Raw genomic sequence first — 18237 nt, forward strand, 5'->3', positions numbered from 1 at the left:
TCTTACCCCCATGGTGCCTGGGGAGAAGGCCAAGTTCCTCAGGGGCTCCAGGACGCGGTCCTGTCCGCAGAGGAGAACGGTCGCAGCATGGACGGCCATTTCCGCCACGGTGTCATCGAGGTGGCCGTCCCGGGGGCCCTCCATCCTCAGCAGGGGCAGGGCGTTGGTCACGAGGGAGAGCGCAAAATCTCTCGCGTCAGCGGGCAGGGCCTGGCTCTCTTCAACGAACTTGCTCAGGGCCTCGCGTCCCTGACAGGAGAACGTGGTTCAGCATCGAAACGTGAGGGAGACGACGCCGTGCTTTTGGGTCAGCCGCGCGTCCTGACACCAAACACCCGTCGAACATCACGGGAAACGGGGCTGAGCCGCCGCCGGGGGAGGGGCCCGTCCGGGCAGGGGCAGGTCCCTGTGCAGACCGCACCCCAGGCCCCCGCACGCGTTCCCATGTTCCGCTCTGGCCAATAAATGGGATCTTACGGCCCTGACTTCTGTTTTAACTATAGTTCTAGAAGCTTTGAGTAACACAGAAAGCAGCCCCTCCACGTGAGACGGGAGAAAACCTCCTTCCCGGAAAGTCCACGGCCCCGGAGGCCGGCACTCACCTCCGGCTTGGGGTGCAGGCGGGCGCTGCGGGCCCTGTACAGGGTGGAGACCTCTCGGAAAAGCGCCAGCAGTAGGTACACAGCCCGCTGAGCCCGGGAGCCGCCGCAGGCCTGGGAGAGCAAGGACAGCAAGGGGGGCTCGGCCGTGTGGTCCAGCGCTGCCCACGGGCTCCCAAACCGTGAGGGGGGAAGACTTTTCCGAGACCCTGCGCCCTGCACCCGCGGGCAACGGCTCTGAGACTGCGAAGTTCATAAAGCAGTCACTGAACTCAGGGCGCGGGCACCGGGAGTCTCGTGACAGAGCAACAGATCCCCGTCTGTCCCCTTTCTGATGGCGTCACTGGTCCCCGAAATGCTTCCTGGGCACAGGAAAGGTTCCCTCTTTCCCTGGCACAGCGTCAGGGTAAACGGGACTCAAGAAGGAAGCCAGGTCGGAACACGTTAAAGATGAGGCTCTAGGCCTGCCCGGCAGCTCAGTGGTTAGAGCTTCGGCCTGTGGACCAAAGGGTCGCGGGTTTGATTCCCGGTCCCAGCCGGGGCGAGTGTGGGAGGCAACCCGTCGATCTCACCTATCTATCTATCTATCCATCCATCCATCCATCCATCCATCCATCCATCCATCCATCTATCCCTCTCTCCCCCCCTTACACTCTCTCTAAAAGTCAATGGAAAAAACACCCTCAGGTGAGGAGTAACAACAACAGAAGTGAGGTTCTCAAAACCTTGCATCTTTCTCAAAACGGGCACACACAGGGTCACGTGCACTCGTGACCAGCACACACAGGACTGTGGCTACTGGGACGTGAGCACCGCTGGCCATGCCCGCACGTGTCCCATCAGAGCGATCTTGGAGGACGTGATCCGAGGGGACGTGACGAACGCAGACACATCAGAGCACCCGACAACACGGATGGCCTCGGCGGGTCCGTGAGGCCGAGCAGGTCTGTGCACCCAGCTCGACAACGGCCACTGTCCTGGTTGGCCGGGTGGGCCACGGAGGCCACAGGCCTGTGACTCCCAGAGTGGCTGCCACCCTCTGGGCACCTTCCACAGCGTCGTCTGACATAACCGGGGAAAGAGCACGTTCTGAGGGGCCCCACTCTGTGCGGAGGAGCCTGGACCTGTCCTACCTCCAGGGCGGCCGCGATGGCCTCGGGCCTGCACTCCAGGACGGCTCTGCCCACCGTGTCCCGGAGAGCCTTGTACTCCGGTCCGTGCACCAGGTAGCGATCCATCTGGCTGGGCTGGGCCTCCTGCAACCCCAGGAACACAGGGTTCATAACAGCGGGGACCGTGGGGATGTTTAGCAAGGAACCGGGTAACCATTGGAGGTTTGACGGCCTGGAACTGGGGTTCCGGTTGGCCCGAGGCAGGGCGAGGCCGGGGGGTGGGCGGAGGGCGGGGAGGCGAGGCAGCCTCGCAGCGGCGGCCTGTCTCACTCGCAGGCACTCCGGAGCCCAAGGGACATCACTATGTCAATCTAAGCTCCAGGTGGCAGAAAAAACAGCCAGGGTTGCCTGGCCTACGTGCTCAGTGGTTGAGCATCGACCCAGGAACCAGGAGGTCACGGTTCGATTCCCGGTCAGGGCACATGCCCGGGCTGAGGGCTCGATCCCCAGTCGGGGGCCGATCCGTGATACTCTCATCCCGATGTTTCTCTCTCTCTCTCCCTCTCTCTTCCTGTCTCTCTAAAATCAATAAAAACAAAATTTGAAAAACAGCCAGGGTTCATAGTGCCATTTCTATAGCCCAGGACAGTAAGAACGTTTTCACTTCTGCACACAAGGAGAGGTCCACTGAGAGGCCTGGAGGAAAAATGACTCCCGGTGCCCCCATCTCCGCCTGCCGAGGACAGCAAGGCCTGGCCCGCGAGCCGAGGCCCTTCCACTGCGTGGAAAGCACAGCCACGGAGCCTTTCCTTGCTTCCTCTGTGTCCAGCTCCATCAGGAGCGATGCCAACGCCAGCTTGGCAGGGGCATGAGGGCAGCAGCCCGAACACGCACACGCCCTTTCCCTACGGCGGGCGGGCGGGCGGGCGGCTCCAGGTCACGGCCAGGGGAGGTCACCGGGGCCCAGGCGCCACCTTTCCCGGAGCGGGAGGGGGTGGGGGGCAGGGAGGGAGGGACGTGGTGCCCAAGGCGTGGCCGCCCCAGGGCTTCGGGGAGGCTCCTCACCTGCCGCTCGATGACTTCCTTGGGAAACACCCACTGGGCCGGGTGGCGCGGCCGGGAGAAACTCTGCACAAACTCCAAACCCTGCTGGCTCGCGAGCTTCCTCACCAGGTACACCCGGTACCAGTCGTTCTGCACCTGGGTGCAGAAGAGCTCCACCTGCCGCAGGTACTGCTGCTGGTCCTTGGTCGGCTCTGCAGGGGTCGAGGAGGAAGCAGTCAGCATGGTCGTCACTGTCCCCGGCACGAAGCCCCGAAACAGGACCGCGGGGTAAGCCACCGCTTGAGAAGGAGGCGGGTATTATCCCGAGGACCGGGCGCCCACACTCCCCGAGTCTCCAGACAACGGGGTCTCCGAGCAGAGGCGAGGAGGGGTGCGGGGAGGACTTGCCCGAGCCCTCCCGGAGCTCGGCGAGGACCTCGGCGGCCCTGTCCAGGCAGAGGCGGATCCTGGCCATCTCCTGCAGGTGCTCCACCGAGGCCTCGCGGGCGGCGTCCCGGGCCCGCCTCCTGGGCAGACACTCCCGGAGGAACTGGGCGCCCTCCCTGAGGCATTTCGCGCCATCGCTGGTGGACAGAGCACTATCCTCGTGCATCGAGTCCTAGGGAATCAGACACAAAAGAATATTGTTCCTCTTAATTTTTTTAAAACCCTCACCAGAGGATTTTGAACATTTTGTTATTGATCCTACAAGACAGGAAGAGGGGGAGAGAGAGAGAGGGAGAGAAACGCGGGCCGTGGCTTCCAGCTGGCACCGCCCCCCGGGATCAAAGCCCCAACCCAGGTATGCGCCCTGACCGGGAATCGGACCCGCAGCCTTCCGGTGCGCGGGAGGGTGCTCCACCCGCTGAGCCGGCCTGGCAGGGGGGATACTGCACCCTGCACCCCCAAATACGAGGGGGATGCGACTGCAGGGGCTCGTCGCCCCCCTCCCCCCGCGCTGAGCTCCGCCAGCCCCAGGGCTGCGTCCCCCGGGGCTGGGCCTCGCTCAGGCGGCACCAGCTCAGGCCGTCACCGAGGGCAGCAGCCGCGGTCCCTGGCTCCTACGTGGAGCACGGCGCCGGCTTGTTTTCCCGACTAAACTCACGCCCGTGAGCTTCCAGAAGCACGTTCCCGTTTTGCACACGGCGCGTGGCCCGCCGAGCCCGGGAAAGAGGCGCAGGGGGCGGCGAGCTCACCTCCAGGCAGCTGCTGAAGAGCAGGTACAGCTCCGTCTTGTCCTCGGCCACGAACGCGCTCTGCTCCAGCTGGGACAGGTAGTCCTGAATGTAGTCCTTCACCTCGTGGAAGCTGCGGGGAGAGAGAGGCGTCAGGCCTGGTCACCGCAGGTCCGAAAACCCACTCTGCAAAAACGGGGGAAACGCGGGGGGAGCCCGCTTAGCGCCCTCGCAACCTGCCCATGTAGCTGGGGCACGCGGCCCGACGTTGCTGGAAACGTTCTGGCGCAAGGTCGGAGGAACGTGAAACACCGTCGCCGCGGCAGGAACGGCGACACCCACGCCCACGTGTTGAAACGGGCGAAGCATCCTCGTATTGTTTAAAAAATAGTCGTGACCTCACAGGCTCCCCAGGAGTCCAGACGGACGCGGCACCCGGCCGAGCCCCGTCGCCCGGCCCCCTTCCCGCCCCTGGCTGTCGTGTCCCCGACGTCATGGCGGTGTGGACCGCGTCCACCCTGGCGCCCACCTGTACTTCAGGAGCAGTTTCAGGACCACGGAGCGGATGACGGGCGTCTTGTCCACGACGTCGTCAAATGGGGACAGAGCCTTCGTGTGTTCGCAGCAGCGCTCTTCAACCAGAGAGAGACAGGTGAGCCCAGCGTCCGCGTGGGACGCACGAGCGAGGGGGCTGGGCGCTTAGGTCTACGGGAGCGTGGCGTACCCTGGGGCATGACCCGTAGGGGCTTCTTCTGCACAAACAGCAAGGACAGCAGAGTCTGGACCACGTCCTTGTGCGGGGGACAGTTGTCCTTGAAGCACATGGTGGACACCAGGTCCACAAAGAAGCCGATGCACAGGCGTCGGAAGTGGGCGTGCTTCTCGATGGCGGCCCTGGGGATGGGCAGAAACCACAGTCAAAGGCGCGTGGGGAGGGCCTGGGTTCCTTCCGCACGTGGTGCTTGGGATACGGACAGCATTTCGATGTTTTTTGGGTTTTGGTGTGTGTTTTTTTAAATATATTTTTATTAATTCCAGAGGGAGAGGAAGAGAGAGGGGGAGAGAGAGAGAAACATCCATGATGAGAGTCATTGACCGGCTGCGTCCTGCACGTCCCCTGGTGGGGATCGAGCCCGCGGCCCGGGCCTGTGTCCCGACCGGGAATCGAACCACGATCGCCTGGATCCTCGGTCGATGCTCAACTGCTGAGCCACATAGGCAGAGCCCAAGGATATTTTTTCCATTGATTTTTTTTTTATAGAGAGAGGAACATGGATGTGAGGACCGACATGAGAGGGACACATCGATGGGCTGTGTCGGGCACGCAGCCCGACTGGGGCCAGGGATCGAGCCTGCAACCCAGGTACCTGCCCTTCACCGGGAGTCAGACCCAAGACCTTTCGGTGCGTGGGGCGATGCTCCAACCCAGGGGTGGGGAACGTCCAGCCCACAGAATCACTGGGTCTGGCCCTGCCCAGGGAACCGCAGGCAGGACTCAAACTTCAATAAATCTAAGAGCTTTTTGTCATGGCTAATTCTTAAGCTAATTTTGTATGGTCTGAAACGATGTTATAAATATCCAAATGACCCCTGGTAGGAAAAAGGTTCCTCTCACCCTGCTCTGACCACTGAGCGACACCGGCCAGAGCGGCATTTTGCTTTTTTAAATCAAAAAAGATGCAAGTGTCTCCCGATGTTGACTAGAGCCGGCCTGGAAAAGTGCACCAGGCAGTTCGCACTCGTCTCTTCCTAGGAACACTCTGAGCATCGGACCCACCAGCCACACCGTCAACATCCGACGGGCTCGCCCCCAAAGGGAGGGGAGGGAGGCAGCCAAGCCCTCCCGAGCGCGCTGAGGCCGCTAGGCCCACGGGGCCCCCGCTAACTGGAAAGACCTGCCCCCCAAAAGCAGAGCCCAGAGCTGGCTCGTCCTCGGGCCACGGCTTGTGCCTGGCAGTGACACAGCAGGAGGATAACCGCCCACATCCCGTGGGTCTCCCGTGATGGCTTCGCACAACCCGTGACTTCCTGGTTGATCGCCTCTTTCGCCGCCTCCCAAATCTACACCCGCGTGTGTCCTGGGGAGACAGCAGCCCCGAGGCGGGGGGGGGAGGGCACAGCGTCTCTCCCGGGACCGGTACCCGCAGTCGGGATTTCTAAGGTCAGCAGCGTTAAATTTCTGAATACCGTGTTAGAAAAAAAAGGAAGGAAAAGCTTCCCGGAGAGAAAAGAGGGTTTTACCTCTTCTCTTGGGAAACCTCCAGAGAGAAGCCGTCGGGCAGCTCGGTTAAACACAGGGGGCAGTTCATCTGCCCCACGGTGAGGCAGCGTTTGGCGCAGTCCAGGCAGAACACGTGGTCGCAGGGCAGGCAGACGGGGCTGCGCACGTCTCCCAGGCAGACGGGGCACGGCTGGACCCCGAACCTGGGACCCAAGGACGGCAGTCAGTGCCGGTGCAGAAGCAGGTGGGGGGACGCCAGAAACCCCAGAGGTCCCGACTTCTCGCCCCTGTGGAGCCCCAGCAGCAGAGCTCACCGGGAGAAGGTCTTGCTGGCGCGGTCCTCACACTCACGGAGAGTGGTCATCACGGCTACAAAGGGCCGGAGCGTCTTGATGTCCGAGTCCCCCTGCAGACACTGCAGAAGGAAGGCGGTGAGCAGGGGGAGGGTCGGGCGAGGACACCCCCCGGGCAACGAATACAGCCTCCCCCTGCCAGGACTGCAGTGCCCACCCACAGGGTGAGGCCTTAGGTGGGCGCGGCCGTGTCGTTCACTCTGAATGCTCTTTGGGACGGTGCTGCTTTGGGAGAGGGGGGCCATCCTGAACCTCCAATTTCCCCTTCTTCCTCTGTTTTCCAGGTCTCGCCCCTCCTCCCACTGTGAGATTTCAAACATTAAATGATAATATAACGACCGCCTGTGTAGCTACCGCCAAGCTTTAAGAAATCTTATTGGCGAGGGAGCATTGGCTTTAGATCACTTTTGTTTCTTTTTTACAGAGAGAGGGAGAGAGTAAGAGAAGAACATTTATGTGAGAGAGAAACATTGATCGGGTGCCTCCCATACGGAGCCCGCAACCTGGGCACGTGCCCTGGCTGGGAATCAGACCAGTGACCTTTTGTTACACAGGACAACCCTCAACCAGCGGAGCCACACCAACCGAAAGCTAGATGGCTTTTTTTTTTTTTTTTTTAATTTTTGTTTAAAATATTACAGATGTCCCTTTTTCTCCCCAATGACCCGTTCCACCCCGTCCCACCCCCCTCCCCACCACTGTCCGTGTCCTTGGGTTGTGCATATCTGCATATAAATTCTTTGGTTACTCTCTCCCCCTCCACCCACCTGCCCTCCTCCATCCCTCTGACATTCATCAGATGGCGTTTTAAAGAAACAAAATGTTACAAAGTTGCACTGCAAGTGTATCCCTCCCCTGCCGGAGAGAACGGGACACCTGTTTGCAGCCTAAAGATACTGTTACTGTTTGAGTGGTTTTAAACATTGTGTCACATTGTATCTAAGCTTCGGCAGCCTGCTCTCGTCATGGCTTCGTGTGGGTCCCCCTCACACACAGTCACTGCGGATGGTACCATCCGATGGGTACACTAGTTACCTGTTTTCCGCTGTTGGGCTTTTAGAATGTTTCCAATTTTTTGCAAGTGGTGGCCTGGCTGGTCTGGGGCCCCTGGAGCCTGGGCGGAGCCCCTCCTCCCCCCTCCCATTCTCTGCATGAGTAGCTTCCATGCAAGGATCCACACTGACCGAGCACTCAGGGCAGGCACAGGACCCAACGGTCAACATGGAGAACTGCCCCGGCTGGTGTGGCTCAGTGTCAGAGCATCAGCCTGTGCACCAAAGGGTCATGGGTTTGATTCCCGGTCAAGAGCATGTACAGGGGTTGCAGGTTCAATCCCCCAACCCTAGTTGGGGTGAGTGCAAGAGGCAACCCACTGACGTGTCTCTCACACATGGATGTTTCTCTCTCCCTCTCTCTGTCTCTGTCTCTCTCCTCCTCCCGCCCACTCTCTCTGTTAAGCTATGGCTTTCCTTTGTACTTTAGCTAAAACTGTCGGAGCTGCAAGGAGTACCTTGCCCTGCAGACAGAGGTCAGGTTGTGCCTCGGTCATTCTTCATCTTGGACAGGCGGACCCTCGCCTGCCAAGTGGAGCCCGAGCGCTCACCTTATCGAGTGAGAAGACGTAGCCGGTCACCAGCTCCTGCAGCTCAGGCGTGTGGCTCTTGATCCCCAGGAGCACATGCTCCACGAAGAGCGCGACGGAGAAAATGCGAGTCCAGTGGCTTCTGTCAAGAGAGGGTGACCCCCCCGCTCAGCTCTGACGGAAGAGCCTGAGATGTCACGAGGAGGGGGCACTGGGGTAGGGAGATGAGCCACGGATTGGGGTGCAGGCGAAGGCAGACTGGTGTGAGCCCCGTGCTGTGGGGCCCAACCTCCATGACGTTTGTCTGCCACTCCACCCCTCATGGATGTACCTCAGTGTCACACATTCTTGTCTCAGCCTGTGCCTGGTGAGTCCCACCGTGCCCATAAGGCCGGCACAGGACTTTTCCCCTGGAATGACTGCCCTGATTGCCCCCCAACCCCAAATCCTGTTTGGGGTCCTTCCCAGCTGCTCCATGGGCACCGCAATCCTGCCATGGGAGCACAGCACTGCTCGCCTCTCTGTCACCCCGTCACTCCTGCACCCCCTGAATGCGTTTCTTCTCTGTGTCTCCAGCACCGCTGTGGAGCCTGGCATCGGGTGGGCTCCACAGCCGTAAGAAGTGAGGTTCCAAGGAGAGGGTTCCTCCACGCAGCGGTACTGGGTCTTTTCGTTTCCCCCCCGACGTGCCCAGGACTCAGCAGTCCCTGGGGGGCACCAGTGACAGGGACCCTGAGCGCCAGCTCCGGAAGCTCACCTGACTTCCTTGATGATGTTGCTGGCCCCGCTCCCGTGGCCCTGCACGTAGCCGTCAGAGCAGAGGAGCTCCAGGGGTACGGTCAGGTTCTTCACCACCCACAGCCACGCCTGCGGACTGGGCTTCAGCAGGTCCCGGGTCAGCATCTCGGTACAGGCCACCGCTGCAAACACATCCAGGGTCTGCGGAGATGGAGGGCAGGCCTGTGATTCAGTGGATCCCTCCGTCCCTTTGGCGGCTCTAAATCCCAACGCCAGAGGCCCCACTGCTAGCCTGGTGTGTGCTCAGAACCCCGGCTCGCAGCCTCCTCTGACTGTCTTGGAACACAGCAGGCACCGGCTAGATGTGTCTTAACATCTGAGATGCACCCACGTACATGCCGGGTGCAGGAGTCTCCCACGTGGAGAGGGGCCCGTCAGCCTTCCCCCTGGGGTGGCCTGAGAGCACCTCCCACCCGCCCAGGAAGACCGCGCCCTGGCTGGGAGCACTAACTGTCCCAGGAGGGGCCTCACCATCTCAGGTCCAGCCAAGTCCTGGCACAATGAGGCTCTGGCTAGGCTGTCCAGAAGTGGGGGGTGGATAGTCAGGATTCTGGAGAAGTTCTGGAGCCGGATCCGAAAGTGCTGATAGGCCAGGTGCACCCACGGGAGAGAGAGCTCCTCCTCGGGGCTTCCCTCGCTCAGCTGGCGGAGGCAGGACCACAGGGCCATCTGCAGGAACTGGGGTGAGACGCAGGCTCTCAGTGTGTGTTTGTAAATATCTCGCACACACGCACACACACAGATACACACAGACACACACGCAGCTGGTTTATAACTTTCACTCATTTTTTAAAATTGGGGGATTTCCTTATGGATCCCGAAGAATACTTTATTAATTCATCATATTGGTATTTGTTCTCAAATACGTTGCCTTCCTTCTTTACATCCTGGAGTTTAAAAGAAATACCGTCTTTCCACTGAAATTTCTGTTATTACCATCATCCCGTAACAGTTAAATATTTGCCTAGTTTTCTTCAAGAGAAACGAAACATTTCAAAAGAAGCAGTTCCAGGGAAATGGGCGGACTTGGTCGTGCTCCTAGAAAGCTCCATGCTTTAGGGGCCCGGCGGGGGCTGTGGGTGTGGCCGGGTGGCGCACACCGGCGTCCTCGCTCTGCCCCTCCGGCCCACGATCTGTCCCACAGCCCCGGGCCTGCGGTCCTCACCTCCAGTTCCCGACACGTGGACACCCGCATGGTCAACAGCAGGAAGTCCCTCAGGTAGCCCTGCAGCAGCTCCGGCTGCTCCTCCGCCCGCAGCCCCGCGAGGAAGCGGCCCAGGGGAGTCTGCGCGAAGATCTCCACCAGCTTCCTGGCCGCTCCCGGCCCTGCGGGGAGACGCGGGGAGCCGGGCGTGAGGACGCGACCCGCGCTCGGGGCACGGGGCCTCCGCGGGCCCTGCTGCTCTGCGGACAGGCCCGGCGGGTCAGGGTCCACTCCACGGCCCAGGGGGCAGCGGGGGCCTGATTCTAGGACCGTTTCTAGACGCCTTCGATATTTTTCAGAGGAACGACGGACACGAAGGCAGAATGTTGGTCACAAACAGCCTCACGAGCCCCAAAGGGGTAAGAGGACCTGAGACAGGACGATTACTTAGAAAAACAAGCTCATCTTCAAGTATCTCGGCCTGTATTTCTGAAAGGCAGCACTTGTAAGTCCACTTTGAAGAGGTTATTTCATTGTGAAAGGTGGCTTTTCCCAAGGCGCCTGCAGATACTGGTTTCCCTGGAACGCCGACGGCCAGGTCACTTGGCATGTGACAGCGCTGCAAGGCGCGGCGGGCTCGGGGGGAGGCGGACAGGCGGCCTGGACGAAGGCCCTGTGCTCTCACCGCCAGCAGACCCCTCCTGAGCCCAGGGCCCCAGCTGTCCAGGAGCCTCAGAACGGGCTCTCCTGCTGCCCCAACTGCCCCTCCAGGGTCCCCGGGCACACCTGTGGCTTCGGAGATGTACTGGGCCTGCACCCACAGCTCCTCCACGTAGTCCCGGATCCTCCAGCTGAACGGGACGGCGTTGCAGCCGCTCTCAGGGAGGCACCCGTGGCTCTGCACCAGGATGTGGGACATCTCGCTCTTGGACCTGCAGTTGGGCCAGTGAGACGTCACTCGGGACACAGGACAGGAGCCACCCCTGAAGCGGTGCTTCTGGTCAAGACCGGGCTCCTGAGGCTACAGACAGCCCACTGGGTCTCCCGGCTCGGGCTTCGGCTCTGAAGGACGACCTTGTGCGGCGCTGGCTGCACCAGGCTCGAGGGCAGGGAAGTGAGACGGGCGGAGAAGAGGCCCAGGTATCTCAGAGCCCAGCTCCCGGAGCCCGCGGGGCCGCGGGGAGCGCCAACGTCAGGGCGACTCTGAAGTCAGCGCCTGTGTCACCCCACGCGGGACAGTGCACTCAGACGGCGCCACACCGGGCCCCCCCCCCCCCGCCGCGGACCGTCCGCGAGTCACCTGGTCCTGTTCTCCACGAGAGGGATGTGCAGCAGCTTGACGTCCCTGAAAATAAACATCCAAAGCTCCCGCGCCCAGGATGGAGTGTCGGGTGTGGCCAGAAGCTCCAGGTTGCCGTCTCTGTCGACGACAGACACCATGCTGGCCAGCAGGGGGGTCACAGCACGCTGGACCCGCTTCCAGAGGGCGTGCCTGCAGTGGGGAGACGGGGGCGCAGGCGGGTTGGAGCGGTCCCGGCAGGAAGCACACGGCTGTCCGAGTCCGTCTTTGTCGCGGGCGGTTTTGTGCCCTAGATCTGAGTACTGACGTATAACTTTGATCGCCTGTATTAACGTTACCCTGTTGCTATAACTATGTTTATACATAATAAGCTATAATTCACTTAAAAATTCTGGCGGTAAAGCATAAGAAATCGACTGCTGCTTAATTAATATTGGGGAGGAAAGTGCAGGCTCTACATTCGAAAGAAGAAATACACACTTTGGTTTTTAGTGGTACGTAGGGAGCTGGAGAGAATTCAAAACCATCTACCAAGGAAACAAAGGGTGACAGTGGTCACAGAGATCCCTTGATCCGAGGGGGAAAAATGCCGAACTAGAGACAGAGCTCAAGGCTACGAAAGGGAAAGGGAAACGCCGGCTGCGGGGGGCCAGACGGCACCTGACGGGGGAAGCTGTCACCCCGCAGGTGTGCGGACTCGGCTCTGGGCGTTGGAAAACCCCGAGCGTAAGGACCACCAGGATTTGGACTCTTTACTCCAAAGGGCTTCAGTCCCAAACGCATGGATGGTGAACAGTCGGTCCCCAAGGCTGTGGTCAGGGGCCAGCTGGCCCCAGAGCTCTATGTGATGCCGGACACCAGGCGCAGGAGTTGAACGCATGCAGCTCCGACCCGCCGGTCCCAAGGCTGCAGCGAACAGCGGAGGGGGGCAGGGGGGCTGCCCGACCCCTCTGGGCACCCGGCAAGCAGGGAAGTAGAGTAGCTGACACGGCGGGGAGAAGGGGGCACTGAAATCCCGGGCTTTAAGGAGAATTCACGTAAAATTAAGTACGTAGTAAAGTCCATAGGCGCAGCCACGGGAAATCAAAACCTTCCTAGGTCTGCATCTAACAAAATTCCTTACTCAGAAAGTATAATTGGGAAGGAAATTAAGGAAAATTGGGGGAAAAAGAAAATAGAAAAACCCCCGTGGTAACAACCCCGCGGTTGCATTAAGCTCCCGCTGCGTCGGGCAGAGTCGGGGCGGCCGGGCCCGAGGGGCTGCGGCTGAGCGGAACCTTCGGTCACCGACGGCGGAGCCGCGGGCCACAGCGATGGGCGGGGGCGACGACAGGCCCGCCGAGGAGGGGCGGTGGGCCGTCCCCCTGGGGTCCGGGCCACACAGGTCATTGTGGGCCAGTCCCAAGAAAGGGGTTTTATGGAGAAAGGACCACGGACGACAGGGAGCTCTCCAGGCCTTGTCTGCGCAGCTATCAGGTCGCCCCACGCGCGAGGTCGGGGAAGTGGTTTCTCTCCCTCCCTCCACGGGTCACCCGGTTCAAAACCTGACACAGCGCCCGCTCCGTGGCCCCTGACGCGCCAGCAACGGTTACAGCCTCCGAGAGCGGGTGTGACACGCGCGAGGGGAGGGAGGAGCCGGCAAACCCCACACAACCGCCACCCAGCCCATCTTGTACTTTTTTTGAGAGAGAGGGAAAAAAAGGCCACTTTGAATCGCTCAGAGAAAGAACCATCAGGCGCCCTGACCACCGTGGGGAGGGGACCCGAGCCGGCCCGCCTGTCACCCGCCGCCTGCCTGTCATCCACCCTGCCTGTCATGTGCTGCCTGGCAGCCGGTCGCTGCCACCGCCCGCCACAGCCCCGTCTCCGCCCCTCCGGGCGTCTGTGATCAGGTACCTGAACGTGCCCGCCTCCTGGAGGGCGTCGGGGTTGGAGGCCTCCTGCACCACCCAGTGCCTCCGGCCGAGCACAGAGCTGTCCTCCTGCTTCCTCAGGAGGTCGTGGAGGCGCATCTGGGCCACGCGGAAGAAAGTGGCTGCAACGTGGCAGAGGGGACGTGCGTTGGCCGCCTGCCAGGACCCTGTGCTGGGCCCCGCGGTGCCACCTGGAGGGCAGCGGCCTTCCCGCGGCCGGGCCAGGTCCGGAGTAGCTGCAGAGGGCGCAGGTCCACTCCCGAGGACGAGCCGCGCCGAGGCCCCGGAGACTCACCTTTGCCCCCGCCGGCCGCGTCCTCGGCGAGGAGGCCGAGCAGAACCTCCACCCGCCTCATGTTGCGCTGGCTGCGCTCGCTCGGGTCCCGGAGCAGGCCCACCGCGCTCTGTATGCAGCTGCGCAGCAGGCTGCCGCTGTCCAGGGCTGGTGCCTGTCACGGACACAGCCAAGCTCCTGTGAGCCACCTGCACGCGGGCGAGGCCCAGCTGGACATGGGGGCCCAGGGCACACGCAGGGCACATCCTGGGCAAAGGTCCCCGTCATCCACCGGCCCGGCTCCTCTTAGAACCAGGGCTCAGCCAGGAGACGGCGGGAAGGGCCCACGTCAGGCCCTGCCCGGGGGCTTCGCCTGCACACACAGTGCGGAAGGAAGAGGTGCTGGGCTAACCCCTCCGCTGTGTCTCCTCCCTGGATTCCCGGGGGTGCCCAGCAGCTCCCGGGAGGCCCACGGAACGAGAGCTGAACTCACATGGCTTCTCAGGGGCTCAGAGGCGTTGCTTTCTGTTGCCTTGGAAATGTCCATTTCCATGTCCACCTCGGCCGGGGCCCCTGGTTCGTCAGTGTCCACTTCCATCACCTCCTCAGGGCTGTCCCTGGCCCCGTGTCCCACCGTGGCTGCAACAGAAGCAATGCCTTCAAGCTACTGCCTGGAAGACGGCCTGGGCGCCAGCTCCGTGCCCGTGAGCTACGTGCCCCCAGCTGCAGGGGGGTCCCCAAGCAGAGGCCCGGGGCATGCAGATCAGCCTCTGGTCCGCCCCCAGGGTCCTCCAGCAAGAACCCCTCGCTTCAGTGCTGCGTTCTGAGGGCCAAGGCAGGAACAGAAAGCGACACAGGCACTCACTTCCACGGCCTCCCACACCCACAGGCCTTTTTCCATCCTGAGCTGCTGAGGGTAACAGATGCGTGGTGGCCCTGTTCCCACGGCACGTCTGCCACAGCACTCCTGGCGTGGCCTGGCCACCACGCCTGCCCTCCCCTGTCCCCAACGGCTTTCCCTAAGACGTACTGTCTGGGTCAAACAGCTGACTGATGGTCATATCCTGCAGCTTCGTCACGTCTGAGACCATGGCCGTGGATCTCCGGAGGTCGTCGATGTGCACAGACCGCCACAGCCCTGTGGGAGCAAAGCCACTGGAGTCTCTGCGCATCCATCAGAGGCAGGGACGTGGCTCTCACCCCGGCGGCGGACACACTGCTGCGGGTGAGCGACCCGTGTCTTGAAGTCTAAACCCTCGAACACGCGCAGAGGCCCCGGCCCAGGCTGCGTCTCAGCGCCTTGACCAGAAATCAGTGCCCGCCGGGAAGGAGCAACCCGAAAGGCGGCCTAGGGAGGGCGGCGGGGCTTTGGCGCATTCGGTGTCCCACCTGCCGTGTCATAACTAGTACGCGGCTGTGGGCGCTGGCGGGGCTGCCTCCCATGCTCTGTGGGATTATTAAAGTGAACTGTTGTTTACCTCTTCCTAGGATCCCACCTTTCTCAGCTAGTAACTATCTGGGGAGCCATTCTTCAGGAGAGGGCGGGGAGAGAGCGAGAGAGGGAGCTGATTTAGGACAGCCTGCCCCGCACCCCGAAACAGGAATGGGCATCAGCGTGTCCCTGCAGGTTAGTCGGGGTTGCCTTCCCCGCACCCCCACACAATCAGCGGCGAGGGGCCAGGGGCCAATGGGTGACTATCTACACGTCAGTAAAGGAAGCGCCGTGTTGGAGCCACACGTCCAAAGACGAGTGTTTTTAGCAGGAGTCGGTGGTAACCAGTCTAACTGCCCCTGAAATGAATACTGTAGAGACTGTGGTACCTTCTAATTTCCAATCGCTCCCTACGCGGTTTACGTAACTTTCGGTCCTACCTCCATGAAATCCCACGTAGGACGCTCCGCTTTCCATTCTGGACAGTTTCGTGATGAAATAGACGAAGATGCCGTCCTTGCTTCCTTGTACCTTGTTGATTTCATTTAGAGCAGAATACCTATTTTTAAAACAAACAAGCAAAACCAAAGCCGATATACAAAACCCAAAGTGGCTGGAGGGTGCCTGGGGAGCTGGCACTTTCAACCTCACTGTTTCCCTTTTCTCTGTTTTTATTTTATTTTATATATATATGGTTTTTTGTTTTGTTTTGTCTTTTATTATTGATTTCAGAGAGAGGAAGGGAGAGGGAGAGAGAGAGAAACATCAATGAGAGAGAAACATCATCGATCGGCTGCCTCCTGCGCGCCCCCTGCTGGGGACCGAGCCTAAACCCGGGCCTGTGCCCCGGCCAGGAATCGAACCTGTGACTTCCAGGTTCATGGGCTGACACTCAACCACTGAGCCACACTGGCAGGGGCACCTTCTCCAGGGGTCACATAGGAGACCAAGAGGGGACACCCAGCCTCTCTTGTGATCGCCTCTATTCTCTTTAAGAGGGGAAACCAAAATTCAACACAACACCCTAACCTGGGGTCCTCGATTGGCCTCCCTAATCCCACCAAGGGCAAGTCTAGCAGGACTTTCCACTTCAAGAAGCAGGATTCTGCGGACAGACAGCCGGTGGCCAGAGAGAGCTGCGCCAGGAAGCTACAAGGAACGCAGTTCTGGAAGCGTCCTATTTCCCCTACCGACGCTATTTAAAAATCCAATGAATACAGGTGAAATCATGGACATCCCACTACTGCCCTAGGCCGATAAATTCAAATTCTATCGATTAAAACTAGTAACGACCTAGACGTGTCTGCTTCTTCCGGAAACTTGTTTACATCCCACTGACATTCTGTTAGTGATGCGTCCACAGCTCCCTGCTTTTGTATTGTTTGTGGGCTGTCCTCCTTTAGCTTCTCTTTCTTAGTTTCTCTAGCCCACGACTGGGACAACGAAAGGGAAGGACTGTTTTTATTTTTCTAGGTGTATTATGGCAACGCGCCGTTTTCAGGGAAGAAACTCTTTAGGAGCTCCCGGATAAACTTGTGGGTTTCCCGTGTGACTTCCGAGAATATCAAAAGACGTACTTGGCTGAAGCAACAAGCTGGGCACTGTGGACACCATTTTCAAAGTCCGTCTGGATGATGAGGATCTTATATGTGGTTGTGCTGGTCAAGCAGTTTCTGAAAAAAAGGCATTATGCAAGTGACTTCTCCAACCTAAAACGTGGGTGATAAAGCCCCCCCACGCCCTCCCAGCAATGGGAACTATAAGGGCTGCATAGGAAAAAAACTATCCAGGTGGGATTCTCCTCTACCAAGGAGGCAGGCAACCCGGGGGAGAAAGGGTAAACCCCAATAAACGCTGCGGAATGAGATCCGAGGACCGGGTTTCAGAGGAGGGCTTCCACGCAGAAGACATGGTAATGACGGAGTCACCGGAGAATTTAACAACGGTTCTTTTCAGAGTCATGAGTCCTCACATTCACGAACCAACGCTGATGACAGTGCCAGTGGTCACTCCCGCCACACAAATGATAGACGGTGTGGCTAAACATGAAGCCCAGAGGGAGGGAAGGCAGGGGACCTCACCGAACTTCTCTGAGGAATGAGTACTCGGTGTCAAACTGTTGCAGTGACAGGACTGTGGGTTTCAGAGCCCTGCCATTTACTTCCAACTCTAAGGCCTCACAGTCATGGATGGTAAGCAGTCTGGAGAAAGTAGTAACCTGCAAAATCAGGGAATGCAAACTGTTTGCACATCTCCTAGGTTCAGATCCTGGAAACGTGAAGATGTTTAGCCAGTACCTTCCATGGGCTCAACGCAGTGCCGCTGACACACAGACAGAAAAGAATCCAAACCCAGAGTTGTTAAAAAATGAGGCAGCACTGAGGGGAACAGAACTCACGATCAGAAAGCACTGGAGAGAAGACACCCTGTCTTTAAGACAGAGTCTCCTTCCCAGACTCCGGTATCTCTTCCTGCTTTGGTCCCTACTGGAAATTCTGACAATCCCTTAGGGCTCCACACGAACGCCATTTCTTCCCTGGCAACCTTGCTTCATGCTTTTGGATAGAGTTAGCCGATGATGCCCCTTCTTTCCTACAGTGTCAGCAATTCTCCTTTACCACTGGGTCACACCACTCAGTGTAACCAAAACACTCCTTATGGGCGTGTGGATCTCGCAGCTGTCAAACCCCCGCCTCTAGGCTGGCCTTACCACTGAGCTTCCAATTCCTGGATCCAACTGCAAGACATTCACGTCTACCTGGGTGTTAGAGGGGCACCAAATGGAATTTACCCCCCCCCCCACTCACTGCTCGCTCCAGGATTGTCTACTGTGATGAACCAAACCTCCAGCCACCCAAGGAAGAACCCAGGGAGTCATCCCCAGACTCCCCCATCTCCCGCAGACCTAACTGAGATCAGTCATTCACTCTGCCAATTTATTCCTACTTCTCCTTTCCACCCATCCATCATCTACTTTAAACGCTCACAGCAGCCTCCCTACTGGCGTTCCTTTTCTATGATAGTCTCTTATCAGACTACCCCCTCCCCCGATCCCAACACACGTTTCTCCATCACTCCCCTCCACACAGGAAAGACTGAGCTCCTCAGTGTCACTGATGAGGCCCTTCATGAGGTCTCTCCAACGGTCGCTCACCCCCACCTCTTGGCACTCACAGCCTTGGTTAGGCTCCATCCGTAATCATCTACCGGTCTCCTGCACAGACTGTGCTATTTCACACCCTGGCACCTGCGCCTATAATACTTCCCCAGTCACACTTCACAACCCGTGT

At 59.5% G+C, this 18237-nt stretch overlaps 1 protein-coding gene across 1 annotated transcript in view; it reads right to left on the bottom strand.

The window, feature by feature from the left end:
- The window catches only part of RNF213 (ring finger protein 213), a 68817-nt gene that overhangs the window by 14610 nt on the left and 35970 nt on the right, over positions 1-18237 (bottom strand). Inside the window, exons 29-51 of the mRNA XM_081161984.1 lie at positions 17029-17165; positions 16525-16620; positions 15388-15506; positions 14546-14653; positions 14009-14154; positions 13537-13690; positions 13225-13363; positions 11329-11520; positions 10815-10960; positions 10050-10210; positions 9356-9562; positions 8844-9025; positions 8108-8228; positions 6466-6566; positions 6172-6354; positions 4655-4824; positions 4460-4562; positions 3952-4063; positions 3164-3374; positions 2777-2967; positions 1733-1855; positions 603-713; positions 7-249 (exon numbers count right to left, since the gene is read on the bottom strand). Of these exons, the coding sequence (XP_081018110.1) occupies positions 7-249; positions 603-713; positions 1733-1855; positions 2777-2967; positions 3164-3374; positions 3952-4063; positions 4460-4562; positions 4655-4824; positions 6172-6354; positions 6466-6566; positions 8108-8228; positions 8844-9025; positions 9356-9562; positions 10050-10210; positions 10815-10960; positions 11329-11520; positions 13225-13363; positions 13537-13690; positions 14009-14154; positions 14546-14653; positions 15388-15506; positions 16525-16620; positions 17029-17165 (3456 nt within the window). The remainder of the gene's footprint in view (positions 1-6; positions 250-602; positions 714-1732; positions 1856-2776; positions 2968-3163; positions 3375-3951; positions 4064-4459; positions 4563-4654; positions 4825-6171; positions 6355-6465; positions 6567-8107; positions 8229-8843; positions 9026-9355; positions 9563-10049; positions 10211-10814; positions 10961-11328; positions 11521-13224; positions 13364-13536; positions 13691-14008; positions 14155-14545; positions 14654-15387; positions 15507-16524; positions 16621-17028; positions 17166-18237) is intronic.

This window comes from Miniopterus schreibersii, assembly GCF_964146895.1.
Source record: "Miniopterus schreibersii genome assembly, chromosome: 16".
Classification (NCBI taxonomy): domain Eukaryota; kingdom Metazoa; phylum Chordata; class Mammalia; order Chiroptera; family Miniopteridae; genus Miniopterus; species Miniopterus schreibersii.